The sequence below is a fragment of the Macaca mulatta genome, chromosome 11 (assembly GCF_049350105.2).
Source record: "Macaca mulatta isolate MMU2019108-1 chromosome 11, T2T-MMU8v2.0, whole genome shotgun sequence".
Classification (NCBI taxonomy): Eukaryota; Metazoa; Chordata; class Mammalia; order Primates; family Cercopithecidae; genus Macaca; species Macaca mulatta.
Window position 1 is genome coordinate 27555614 of NC_133416.1, and position 15021 is coordinate 27570634.

Consider the following 15021-nt stretch of genomic DNA (forward strand, 5'->3'; position numbering starts at 1 on the left):
CCTTAAAAATAAAGGTAAATATCAGTTCCCAAATACTTAGTTTACTTAAGACTCATTAAATCATTAGACTTTATGCCAAATATAGATTAGTCTACTACAGCCATCAAAATTGTCTCAATTATAATTCCCACTAGATTAAAAATAAATGTACTAAGTATGGAAACAAGTTTCTTATCTTTTAATACTTCAAGTTAGAATACTACACCTAAGTAGTTCTAAAGTGGTTGCCACCTTGTTACCTTTAAAAGATATCTGCTTTCTGCCAAAATTAATGTGCTGAACTTAAACTTACCAGATTACATTATAATGCATTTTTTAATTTTCACACAGCCAGGAGTCTTTTCTTCTTTGCTGATTTTTTTCAATCTGTATTGTCGGATCTCTCTCACCAATGTATAAAAAGCATCCTCCACTCTCTGCATTGTAAAACACAACTTCTTTAAAGTCTGTTTCATTGGTAAGAGTAATTTACTGGGACAGCCATGTGCAAGAAGTTTGAGATTATGAGCTTGAGATTTTTTTTTTTTTTAAACAGACATCAGACTGTTTGAATAAAACTGAGGATGCAGTTTTAAAATATGGGCTAGAATCCTGGTTTGTTCTTAAAAGTCAGTTTTGTTTTCTAATGGAATTAAATTTAAAAATTTTTAAATTAGGAATTAGGAGAGATTATGACAAGCCTAAACACATTTATTAGCATCTGTTTGTCAATTAATGCAACCATTTTAGTTTGCTAGTCTTGGAATTAAAGACTAAACTGAAGTTAGCTTTAAATTACTTCTTTGACTTAGGGAAAAGGTGATTTATGTACTACTGATTCCCACACCTTCCCCCAGGGGAGAATGAGAAGAAAAATGGTAAAATATGGACGTGCAACCTTTGTTAAAAAACAACAAAAACATAAAAGAATATCAAAATAAAGATGAGTCAAGAAACTGGAATCTTGAGTTTTATTTTAAATTTTAACACCTTCCAATCTATTTCCAGGGTCTACAAGTAAAGCTGAGACTGGGTCTTCTGTACATGTTTAACTACATTATTAAATTAAAATCTTAAATGAGAGCTGCTTACCATAATATAAAAACATCATGAATTAAAGGACACACACAAAATAGGAGCATTTTGTATCGTTACTACAAGCTCTTTTTTTGTTATTTTTTTTGTTTTGTTTTAGAGACAGGGTCTCACTGTGTTGCCAGGATGGAGTGCAATGGCACGATCATGACTGCAGCCTCGACCTCCCAGGCTAGGTGATCCTCCTGCCTCAGCCTCTCAAATAGCTGGGACTACAGGCAAGCACTACCACACCCGACTGATTTTTGTATTTTTTGTAGAGACAGGGTTTTGCCATGTTGCCGGGGCTGGTCTCAAACTCCTGAGCTCAAGTGATCCGCCCACCTTGGCTTCCAAAGGGCTGGGATTACAGCCATGAGCCACCAAACCTGGCCTTACTACAAGTCTTAAAAATAATTTTTAGAACAGTGTTCAATCATACTGGCTTTGTACCTTCTATTCTAATTTAAATACTCTTAATAGAGTTTTTCCTGCTTAAGCCTATGATAAGAAAGCTATGACAACAGGCACAATCATATACTGGCCATATGGAGATAAAAGTTTTTAATCCTTTCCAATCTAGAAAATTAGGCAGTCATCAAAGGGGAAAAGGACTTACTTAACTGTGCTGCTAGTTTGTTCAGAAAAGCATACCATCAAAGTAGGAGCACAGAGAAATGCACAGAAATATTAATCTATATGTAGTGCAAATTAAAAGATGTAATATTGTGTTTATTATTCTAAAAGGTAGGTAAATATTTTTTGAAGCTGGTATATTTTACTCCACATTTAATTTTAAGGGAATTCTATTCTTTTATCTTAAAATTAAGAATGAATTACCTAATTTGGGGATTGGCATACATATTTTAACTTTCTGAGATCCGTAACATCAATGTTTCTACTGAACCAAATGTAACAAAGTGGACCTAGCACCTAAAAAGTTAATATATCACAAGTACCATTTGTAGTTTTAAACTCAATCACACACAGATAATTGGCAACTAAGTATTAGCTGAAGTCAACCAATGGCTAGGGCTTAATTTTTGCACACAGAAGTCATGTGTACATCTACTGCCTGCAGTAGTTACACACCTCAATTCTTTAAGGCATACTAATTTTTAGAAATCTCAGAAGTGTATTAAGAACTGCTTTAGTAAAGTACAGAAATTTACCTCTAAAGTCAAACTTTAATTTAAAATTCATAATGTTAAGTTTCAGTTCAAAAAGCAGGCATTTAAGTAACGTGATTATGTATTAAAATGCGTATCTCAAGTCATTAACATATACCATCCAGTGATATATTTCTATTTAATAATGAAAATCATTATATTCTAAGAACATTCTTATTTTTAATGGAATCAATTTAGTCAACTAGTTCGCTAAGCCAAGTATAAATACAAATTTTCAACTACCTTTGTTGGCACTTTAAATTAGATACCTACTTACACCTGTATATTAAAGATTTTAAGTGTCAGGTGTGGTGACTCATGCTTTAGTACCAGCATTTTGAGAGGGCAAGAGATGCCAGGAGTTTGAGACCTCATCTCTACTAATAAATTAGGCATGTTGGCATGAGCCTGAAGTCCCAGCTACTCAAAAGGCTGAGGCAGGAGGGTTGCTTGGGCCCGGGAGTTTGAGGCTTCAGTGAGCTATGACTGAACCATTGCACTTCAGTCTGAGCAACAGAACAAGATGCTGTCTCTAAAAAAAATTTTTTTAATCGTTTTACAGTTTATATTTATCATTAACCCTCAAAAGGAAAGGGTTTATTATTTTTACCTTTGTCTTCAAAATATTATGTATCCAAAATTTTCATTAATAAGCGACATAAAGGCACTGAAGTAACTTTGTAGCATGTAAAATGTAAAGCATGAGCTCTGTAAGATATTTTCACAAATGATTCTCTTTCAATTTGAAAATCAATGTAAAAAATTTAAAAATACGTATATACATATACACACACAAACCAGGTAAAAGCTCATATTTTCATAAATTTTCTAAGAATGTTAACTTCTATTCCTGTTTAAAAAAAAAAAAAGTTATAAGGTCAATGTAGAAGAACCAAAACATACTATGAAGGAGAAAAACAGTATTGGTCCTCTACTAATTTAGCAGAAGCAAATTTTGATTTTAACTTATTTCTAAAATCAGTTTGAATGTGTCTACTTTTGCAGCGTCAGCATCCCCACCACCAATAGTGAAATACATGATTTTTGTTTCCAGCAATGCAGAGAGAGAATTGGAAGCCAATAATTAAAAAGAAGAGATTATTATCCACAACCAAGAATTCAGTGTCAGGACCTCAGTGGTTCATATAATTAACAGCACAGGGTGACTTCTTCCATTTCTTATTTTTAGTAATGAGAAATTTAGGTTTTAGAGTATCAGTTATTTACCACAGTTTTTCAGACTTAGTTATTTCTTCATAATATGCTTTAAAGTCATACTGACATCAAGAGAACATGAGAACATTATCCTTGTGTACACTGTAAACCACTGGCACTGGCTCTTATTTTTTAAAATGCATACAGTATATACCTATGAAACAAAACACTGGTTTTTCACATTCCGAAATTTGTAGATAATTTTTAAAGATAAAATATAGCTGAAACAGATATTTAATATCCACTGACTACTCACTAAGCTCTTAAGTGGCATACAATGATTTTTCTGAGAATAAGACTTGTTGCCACATATACTCATTTTGTGTTTTTTGTTTTTGTTTTTTAACTTTTTTTTTTTTTCTTTTGAGATGGAGTCTCACTCTGCTGCCCAGGCTAGACTGCAGTGGTGCGATCTTGGCTCACTGCAACCTCCACCTCCGGATTCAAGCATTCTCCTGCCTCAGTCTCCTGAGTAGCCAGAACTACAGGCATGCACCACCACGCCCAGCTAATTTTTGTATTTTTAGTAGAGGGGGGTTTCACCATATTGCCCAGGCTGGTCTCAAACTCCTGACCATGTGATCTGCCTGCCTCAGCCTCCCAAAGTGCTAGGATTATAGGCATGAGCCACTGCGCCCAGCCTACTTTTGTTTTTATACACATATACTCATTTTCAAATGTCACTTATTGAACTTTAAGAACAACTGAAAATACGTGGGAATAAAAGTATACAACTTTAAATACGTAAATTTTTTAAAATCAAGAGACTGACGACATTTTCAACTCAACTATTATCTGAAAACATACTTGTGAGGCCATGGAAACAAAGCACTCCATAAAGAGAAAGAACCGTTAACCAAAAGTATTCTAAATCTTGCTAGGCTATGCTTTTACTAAGAGATTTTGTTTAAGTAAGTTTTTGTTCCTGTTGAATCTGCAAATTCTTGCAAAACTCTGTCAAGGAAACAACACACCAAATACCCTAACTATATACAGATGTAAGACTACCAGCCTTTTGGGGCAGAAGGGCATGGAGGAACAAGCTGTATTCTAAAACCCAACTGTGTGCATCCCTGACTTTCTCAAGAAACCTTGCCACCCACAGCCTATCTCATGTACTATTGAAATGCAGAAAAACCACTACTTGGGAGACTACCATGGTGCACACCAAGTGCACAGTAACTGTTCTGTCAATTTTTAACTCATAAAAAGCTAAAGTGCAAAATATTGATCTCATGTAGGCAAACTCAACTACTATTAAACAGAGACACAGCACATAAGGAGGTTGTATTGCAAAGCCTTCTTTAATGGAGTTCTTCTAACAATTAATTTAAATACCTAGAAATTAACAACAAACCCAGGAAATTAATCACTCAACATTTTTAGGTTCGTAAAACTAATTTTCACATTATACTTAAATTGAGACCCCCAGAAAGCAAAAAAGCCAGATGAGGAGTAATAGATACCCCAAAGACTGCTTCTGTCATTCACCTTACTGAACCTTCCCACTTTTGATTTTAGCAGACTGGAAAATACACAATTCTCATGGTGTCAATGTTTCAATTTTGATAGCTTTTGCCAACATGGCCATGCACTGTCCAAAGGGACCAGGAAAATCTGTCAACAACCCAGATAAATGTGAACTAGGTAACAGTCCTTATACACTAGGAACATAGGGACCACACAATGTACTAGCAGAAAATAACTCTATTTGCCTTTCAGATATGGACTGAACTGAGTGTAAAGAATATGTAAGGCATTATATTCTAGTCAAGTAATTAGCTTTTTAAAATGATAAGTTATTAACTTGGTAAAAATATATATTCTGCAATTCTTGTCTTAAAAAGTACACCAGGGCACAGTGGCTCACGCCTGTAATACCAGCACTTTGGGAGGCCGAGGGAGGTGGTTCACGAGGTCAAGAGATTGAGACCATATTGGCCAACATGGTGAAACCCCGTCTCTACTAAAAATATAAAAATTAGCTGGGCGTGGTGGTGTGCGCCCATAGTCCCAGCTACTCAGGAGGCTGAGGCAGGAGAATTGCTTGAACCCAGGAAGTGGAGGTTGCAGTGAGCCGAGATCATGCCACTCCACTCTAGCCTGGCAACAGAGTGAGACTCTGTCTCAAAAAAAAAAAAAGAAAAGAAAAGGTACTAGGGGCCAGGCACAGTGGCTCACGCCTATAATCCCAGCACACTGGGAGACTCAGATGGGAGGATCACTTGAGGTCAGGAGTTCAAGACCAGCCTGGTCAACATGGCGAAACCCCGTCTCTACTAAAAATACAAAAATTAGTCAGGTATGGTGGTGCATGCCTGTAGTCCCAGCTGCTCAGGAGGCTGAGGCACAAGAATCGCTTGAACCCAGGAGGAGGTTGTTGCAGTGAGCCAAGATCCTACCACTGCACTCCAGCCTGGGTGACAGAGGGAGACACTGCCTCAAAAAAAAAAAAAAAAAAAAAAAAAGAGTACTAGGGTAAAATCTCTATTTCCTTTTCATGAAATATGTAAGTTTTACTTTAAGATTATTAAGGTTAGCCTGTAAAATACAAAGGTTTAACCTAACTTCTAGTATCTAATCAAACACTAAAGTTACCCAGAGAATTAGGAATCAGTATACTACAGCCCATAGGCCAAATGCAGCAACAGCTTTTTTTTTTTTTTTTTTTTTTTTTTTTTTTTTTTTGAGACGAGTCTCGCTCTGTCGCCCAGGCTGGCTTGATCTTGGCTCACTGCAGCCTCTGCCTCTTAGATTCAAGCAATTCTATGGCCTCAGGCTCTTGAGTAGTTGGGAATACAGGCACCCACCACTATGCCTGGCTAATTTTGGTATTTTTAGTAGAGACGGGGTTTCAACCATGTTGGTCAGGCTGGTCTCGAACTCCTGACCTCAGGTGATGGGCCCACCTCGGCCTCCCACCTCATTTCTGGGATTGCAGGCATGAACCACAGCGCACGGCCAGCCTATTTTTATACTATGCACAAGCTAACAATTAGTTTTGCATTTTAAAGGGTTATAATTTTTAAAAAAATGCAACAGATACCACTTGTGGCCCTCAAAGCCTAAAACATTTACTATCTTGGCCCTTTACAGAAAATAAGTTTGCCAGCCTCTAATTTACACAGATGAGAACTTCTAAATGAATGTTTTGTTCCTTTAACCTGAATATAATTTTTTGGGAGTGTTTACGTGTTTTAGTCTCATGATCAAGACCCCAAAAATTAGGGCATAAAACAACTTGCTCATAAAATACAACAAGGATATGCACACTAGTTTTGTTTAAAAAACAAATAAGGGCTGGGCGTGGTGGCTCATGCCTGTAATCCCAGCACTTTGGGAGGCCAAGGCGGGCGGATCACAAGGTCAGGAGATCGAGGTCATCCTGGCTAACACGGGAAACCCCATCTCTACTAAAAATACAAAAAATTAGCCAGGCGTGGTGGCGGGCGCCTATAGTCCCAGCTACTTGGGAGGCTGAGGCAGGGGAATGGGGTGAACCCGGGAGGCAGAGCCTGTAGTGAGCCGAGATCGTGCCACTGAACTCCAGCCTGGGCAACAAAGCAAGACTCTGTCTCAAAAAAAAAAAAAAAAAAAAAAAAAGAATAAATAAATAAGCTGAATAACAGATAAGTAACAAAATACTCTGCAGAAAGGAGGGCTTGACATTTCACCAGTAACTGGAGATGTAACATTTATTAAAATTTCCATATTTCATTTTATAATCTCTACAGTTACTTGGAATAGCTCTTTAAAGTCTTCCAGAAGCATGCAAATATCAAATTAATTTCAATAGAGGAAGATTAATAGACTTTTGAAAGGCAAATTAATTTCTAGGCAAATCAACAAGTCCATTTAATAATAAAAGGAAATCAAAGAATAGAAATTAAATATCTAATTTATAGTTTAGCAGCATAAATTATATAATAACATCAGTGAAACAGGATATAAAAGAAAGGCTGAGTGCTCTGTTAAGGAGTACAAGTATTCTTTTATACTACATCCCTCCATATTTTAATTAGATGATCCACATATAAATGTCTACAAAGCAAATTTAAGTTCATCTACTTACGTATTATATACCTTCCAAAAAACAAATCAAAACAAAAAACTCAAGGCCACAGAACTGTAAAAAACCTAAAAATCTCTTATAAAAGGAAGCCAGACAGTTTTCTGATCAAATATGAATGCTGTGTTGTATTAAAGTATTAAGGTCAAATAGCAAGAACCAATTAGTACTTCTGAGGTAGTAATCATACAATCACCAAAAAGGAGACACAGCTATTTTAGGATCTTATCAAATGAGAAGTGGACAGCAACAAAGTGGGACTAACAAGACTCTTTTTATGTCCTCTACTGCTTTTCTACTCAAAGTATGGTCCAAGTACCAAGAAAAATACCACCTGGGAGCTTGTCAGAAATGCAGACTGAATCCCAACCTAAACCTTCTGAATTAGAATCTGGATTTTAATAAGCCCAGCTGATTTGTATGCATAAGAAAATATAAGAAGCACTTCTTTACTGCAACCCCTTAAAACATTATGCAAAGTCTCTTAAATTTTTTCTTTTTTTTTGTGAAATGTAGGCTAATATGTTCAGTAGTATGAAAAGCATCTTTTAAAAGTTACAAGTAAAGCAAATATAGTAAAACAACAATGGTAGAATCTAGGTAGTATATTTGCAAATGTTTTAAATAAAACTTAATTTTGTATTTGAAAATGTTTCATAAGAAAACATTGGAAGAAAAAGTAACAAATCATGTATTCTCAGTATCTTCTGTCCTAAGAAAAATCAAGGAGACTGGTTATAGAAGACCAGTAAAAAGAAAAACAAAAACAAAGCCTCTTCCTAGTCTTTAGGACATGGAAATGGATTTAAGTGAAATCTTAATTCCTCTAAAGTAAAGTGATATGATATATACCAATTTTAACCTATAAATGAAGTTTTAGTAAAACTGCCAGAGAAATTTGTATACTGGTCAAACTAGCGAAATTTAGTTTTTAATCCCCCAAAAATGACTCGAAGTAGAATTTTTTTCTTTACTATGTATCAAATTCGTATAACTAGGAAGAGGTACATATGCTCTCCTACTAGGGAAATATAACATATATATTAGCTGGATAATGATTTACATTTACATTTTTGCACCTTTATAAAATTTGATAAACTTCTAGAATGCTTGTTTTTATGTTTAACAACGTAAAAGTTGTTCATCCATTTTTTTTAACTCCTAGCATTACAGAAATTCTACAAAACTGGTTTTCTAGGCTCACAGGTAAATGTAACCAGAAAAAGCCCTAAACAAACTTATGGAATATAGATGGATCAATTTCTTAGTACAGTCATGTGCCACATGACATTTTGGTCAACAGTAGATTGCATATGTGATAGTGGTCCCATAAGATTATAATGGAGTTTAAAAGTTCCTATTGCCTAGTGATGTTATAGCCATCCTAACATTGTAGCACAACACATTACTCACGTGTTTGTGGTGATGCTGGTGTAAACAAACTTACCACACTGCCAGTTGTATGATGGTATAGCACCTACAATTATACACCATACTTAATACTTGATAATGGTAATAAGTGACTATTACTGGTTTATGTATTTACCATACTATTTATTGTTATTTTAGTGTACTCCTTCTATTTACTTAAAAAAAAAAAGTTAACTATAAACAGCCTTGGATAGGTCCTTCAGGAGGTATTCCAAAAGTTATTATAGGAGATGACAGCTCCATGTGTGTTACTGCCCCTGAAGACCTTCCAGTGGGACAAGATGTGGAAGTGAAGACAATGATATTGATGGTCCTGACCCTGTGTAGGCCTAGGCTAATGTGCATGCATGTCTTAGTTTTTAACAAAAAAGTTTAATGAGTAAAAAAAAATAAAAAATGTTAAATATGGAAAAAAACTTATTACAGAATAAGGATACAAAGAAAGAAAAATTTTGTATAGCTGTATAATGTGTGTTTTAAGCTGTATTACAAAAGTCAAAATGTTAGGAAAAATTTTACAGTTTATTTAAAAAGTTACAGGAAAGTAAGGTTAATTTATTACTGAACAAGAAATTTAAAAAAAAAATAAACTTAGGGTAGCCCAAGTGTATATTTATACACACAAAATTTACCATTGTGTTAACAATTGCCTATAGTCATTACCACAGTTACACACCGTACAGATTTGTATCCCTGGGGCAAGAGACTGTACTATATATCCCAGGTGTATAGTAGGTTATACCACCAAGGTTTGTGTAAGTATACTCTATGATGTTTGCACAATGACAAAAATCACCTAACAATGTATTTCTTAGAAAGTATCCCTGTCATTAAGAGACATATGACTATATATAACAATTAATTCCTTCCTATCTTTATGTATTCATTTCCTGTATGTTAAACTCTTCATACAAACAGGTTAAATAACACTAACTGAAATTATTTTATTTTACCTAAAGAAAAAGTCATTTTTAAAACAAAGATGATTTTTGAAACAAAATTCCCTCTGACAACAATTTTTGTCAGAAAAATGCATTAAATGAATAACAGAATTTCTATTTGCTTTCTGGGTATTTTCTTTCTTTAATGAGACCTTTCTCCAAAAATAAACATATCCTCAAAAAAATTCTGCCAAAATAAAATTCTTCAAATGCAACAACATTTAACCTAGAAACACGACATAATGGTTTAAAAGTACTACTGAAATAGAAAATTCAAAAACGTGTTGCCTTGTTCTTTGTGTGTGTTTGTATATATATATATATATACATATACAAACACACAACAGTGGGAAAAAAAATCCCCACATCTCTTGAATTCTAAATGTTAACATGTGCTCAGAATTGAAGAGAAATTTTCAATGTAGAAAGAAACCAAAGCCAAAAGCAGTATCAAGGACACTGTAAGAAGCAATGCCCTCTCAAGAGACAAAAACATTTACTAAATACATATTGTTTTATTTCCTAGTATAGCATAATTGAGAGAAAAACTGATATATTAAACGACATAACAGTTAGGATTTTGCAGAAAATAGATCTGTATTTATTTCAGTGTTACTTACCTGTCTTGTCTTTGCTGATGTTTCAATAAAAGGAATTCCGTAACTTCTTGCTAAGTCCTGAGCCTGTTTTGTGTCTACTGTTCTAGAAGGCAAATCACATTTATTTCCTACTAGGACCATAGGTACATCTTCAGAGTCCTTAACTCTTTTAATTTGTTCTCTGGGAAAGAAAAAAAAGTTATAGCAGAGGCATTAGTAACACAAGTATCTTTCAAAACCTGTCCATAACTTTTGTCATAAAATTTGGGTGAAAGAAAACAATGTAATTCCTGGTTTCCACTATACCAAATTTTCCTTCCTTCCTTTACTAATTATTTTTTTCTTTACCTTTTTAAAGAGAAACCTTGTCTCTCTCTCACAAGATCAAATACCTAGAAGTATAGTAAAACTATAACCTAATAGGTTAATATGCAGGTAGATCATAATAGTAAAACAGAAACTACTGAAAAATTCTAGACCCAAAGTGCTATATAACAGACTATAATTTTAGAAACATATGTTAAATGCGTAAAGATAAAAAATATTTTTACAAAAACCTGAATTAAAGCATTAACATAATTTTCATATTACTGTCTCAAAAAACAAAGTTGACAAGTAGATTTTGATTTCTAGGTAGAAAACACTGAAGTTACTACACCACTTATTCCATTAAAAGCCCTTCTACATGTTAATCATTTTCAATATAACAAGTGCATAAACTCTAAATTTGGGGTGAAATTATATTCCCTCACAATTTTAGGTGACTTTCAAAGATGCAGCACAAAAGAAGGAGCAGAGCAGACAACAGAGTCAGAATTGGCTCAAATTCCCAGTTCCTCCACTATTAGCTGGGTAAGCTTGGATAATAGAGGTGAAATTTGGTAACTCCTCTATAAAAATACTACCACTACCACCCACCCGAATGTCTTCTGCTCTATTACTAGACTACACAGTAAACATGCTATAACAATGTTCTTAAATAAAATGTTAAACTTCTTATAACTAGGCTAACTCATTATTACATGACATAGCCAGTGAGTAATTTATTTGCCTAATATGTAGTTTTAGGAAAACTAAACCCTCAAAGAAGCAGAATATAAAATAGTACAATAATGATTATTTTAATAGTTTTATGCAGCTTTGTCAGATTTAAGAAAACTGTAATGCCCGAATTCTTCAATCTTTCAAAACTTTTATTTTTTAAAATGTATAATGCCACTCTTTATCCAATCCAAGCAATTCTACACTATACACACGATTGCTTTTAAGAATGTTAAAGTAACACCATCTCAAATCACCTTTTCATATTCTTTTTTATGGTTTTCCTTTTTAATGATGCATCTAAAAAGTTTAAAGTCTTGCTTTTTCAGTGTAGAAGAGTCAAGAGTACAGAAGGTTGTGGAGTCAAACAGGCCTAGGTTTGAATCCCAGCACACCACTACTGATGCAGTCTGGAGTAAGCTACTCCACTGCTCTAATCCCCCAAGAACTTCATTTATAAAGCAGGGATATTACCTACCTCACAAAAATTATTTTAATATTTTTATTAGATATTATACGCATGGCATTAGCAAAGACTCAATAAATAAAAACTATAATTACTCCTTAATGTCAACTTATTATATTCAATTTAAACCCACCTATAATGGTGAATATCTTCAAATGATTTAGTATTATTTATGGCAAATACACAAAGAAAGCCCTCCCCAGTCCTCATGTACTGGTCCCTCATTGCACTGTACTCCTCTTGACCTGCTGTGTCGAGAATATCCAAGAGACAGGTTTCTCCATCAATTACTACTTGCTTCCTGTAGGAATCCTGAGAAGGGAGAAACACAGTCTGGATTATTACAGTGCACCTTTTACTTTAAAAAAGGTGTTATATACAACTCAACAACAACAAAAAATCCAATTTAAAAACGGGCAAAGGACTTGCCAAAGACAATGCTCCAAAGATGACGGACAAATGGCCACTAAGCACCTGAAAAGCTGCTCAACATCATCAATCGTCAGGAAAATAAAATCAAAACCATGAGATGCTACCACATACCCATTAGAATTGGCTATTATTAAAAAACAAAACAAAAACACTCAAAAAACGGAAAATAAGTGTTAGCAAGGATACAGACACTGAAATCTTTGTGCATTGCTGGTGGGAATGTAAAATGGTGATGCCATTGTGGAAAACAGTGGTAGTTCCTCAAAAAGTCAAACACAGAATTACCATATGATCAGTAAATCCATTCCTAAATATATAATCAACAGAACCAAAAACAGGGACTCAAACAGATACCTGTATACCGATGTTCGCAGCAGCACTATTTATAATACACAAAATGTAGAAATAACTTATGTGTCTGTTAACGGATGAATGGATAAACAAAATGTAGTATATACATACAGTGGAACATTATTCAGCCATAAAAAGGAATAAAATTTCATATAGGTTGAGCATTAATGCAGGTTAATCCAAAAACCTGAAATCCAAAATGCTCCAAAATCTGTAACTTTTAGAGCCTGACATGATGCTAAAAAGAAATACTCACTGGAGCATTTGATTTTGGATTTTTTTTTTCCTTCATCTTTTTTTTTTTTTTGGAGAGATAGGGTCTTATGTTGCTCAGGCTGGTGTTGAACTCATGGGCTCAAGCGAACCTCCTGCCTTGGCCACCCAAAATGGTGGGATTACAAGCATGAGCCACTGGGCTCCATCTGATTTTGGATTTTTGGATTAGGGATGCTGAACCAGTTAAGTATCTACAAATATTCCAAAATCAAAAAAAACAAAATCTGAAATCCAAACCACTTCTAGTCACAAGCATTTTGGGTAACGGATGCTTCAACCTGTATTTACATGCTACAACACAGATGAACCTTAAAAACATTATGCTAAATGAAATAAGTCAGACACAAAAGGACAAATACCACATAATTCCACTTACATGAGGAACCTAAAACAGGCAAATTCAAAAAGATGAAAAGTAGACTAGAGATTACCAGGGACTGGGGGAGGGAGCATTACTGGGGACTATTTAACAGGTATAGAATTCTAGTTTGGGATGATAAAAAAAGTTCTCAAAACAGATGGTGCTAATGGTTAGACAACATGGTGATGGTTGCACAACATTAATGAACACACTTAAGATCACTGAAGTGAACACTTAAAAATAACTACCATGGGCCGGGCGCATCACGAGGTCAGGAGATCAAGACCATCCTGGCCAACATGGTGAAACCCCATCTCTACTAAAATACAAAAAATAGGCCTGGCGTGGTGGCATGTGCCTGTAGTCCCAGCTACTCAGGAGGCTGAGGCAGGGGAATTACTTGAACCCGGGAGGTGGAGGCTGCAGTAAGAGATTGCTCTACTGCACTCCATCCTGGCAACAGAGCAAGACTCCGTCTTAAAAAACAAAACAAACAAAAAAAAAACTACCATAGTAAATTTTATGTTATGTATATCTGACCACAAGAAAAAATGTTTTTAAGGTATTATATGGAGAGTCAACAATGCGAGTGTACATATTGGTAACAAAAAGTTATCGACAAAAGAAAATAATTTCAAAAATGGGATAGCTCTACCAACTCTATTATTGAAGATGATTTAAATGACAAGAAAAATCAATCAACTTATAAATAATTGTCATGCATCTATTTTATTTATTGTCAAAGGCATACATAAGGAAATGGTCAATACTCAAGATTCTAATGCCCTCATCCACCTCTGAAAACTGGAAAAAGGAATCTAACAGCCAGATGGATATCTCTAAAGAGCAATACTGTTTCATCTGCAAATCCTGAGGGACCTCTTTTTTTCTTTTCTAAAAAGAGAAAAGAGAGAGCTGTAACTATAAGATTGAGTAACAGAAGGGAGTGGGTAACATTAACAGAATCTTGAAATAAAAATCTGATTTTCTTCCGACTTTTGGCTAATACTTCTGCCTAAGATTTCACACATTCTGCCAAAACAGTCCTCAAAAAATACGGTAAAGGGATGTTACAATGTGAAGCCATGAAATAAGAGGTAGGGCTAACAACAGGTATAAAGCATAAACATAAAAACAATTATTTTCTTAATGTTCCACATGTGGGCTATAGTATTAATGTATCTTTTGTTGTTGTTGTTGTTGTTTTGAGATGGAGTCTCGCTCTGTTGCCTAGGCTGGAGTGCAGAGGCGCAATCTCGGCACACTACAACCTCTGCCTCCTGGGTTCAAGCAATTCTCCTGCCTCAGCCTCTTGAGTAGCTGGGATTCTAGGCGCATGCCACCACGTCCAGCTAATTTTTGTATTTTTTTTTTTTTAGTAGAAATGGGGTTTCACCATGTTGGTCAGGCTGGTCTCTAACTCCTGACCTCATGATCCACACGCCTTGGCCTCCCAAAGTGCTGGGATTACTGGCATGAGCCACTGTGCCCAGCCTCTAAAGTATCTTTAGTTCATGAATTACTCTGTAGACCATTCTATCAGAGGGAGAAAAAGAGAAAGAAAGAATGGTCATTACAAATGTTGTTAGTAAAATATTTCAAAATGTTTACAGTATA

General features: G+C 35.0%; 1 protein-coding gene across 7 annotated transcripts in view; it reads right to left on the minus strand.

The window, feature by feature from the left end:
• Positions 1 to 15021, minus strand: part of KRAS (KRAS proto-oncogene, GTPase) — a 47780-nt gene that overhangs the window by 9930 nt on the left and 22829 nt on the right. For 3 of the 7 annotated variants that reach the window (XM_015151140.3, XM_015151139.3, XM_077952744.1), the window contains exons 3-5: positions 12118 to 12296; positions 10499 to 10658; positions 293 to 416 (exon numbers count right to left, since the gene is read on the minus strand). In XM_015151140.3, coding sequence (XP_015006626.1) covers positions 297 to 416; positions 10499 to 10658; positions 12118 to 12296 — 459 coding nt within the window. In that variant the 3' untranslated portion in view covers positions 293 to 296. The remainder of the gene's footprint in view (positions 1 to 292; positions 417 to 10498; positions 10659 to 12117; positions 12297 to 15021) is intronic. The other 4 variants (XM_028828910.2, XM_077952745.1, NM_001261512.2 and 1 more) reach the window with 2 other exon arrangements.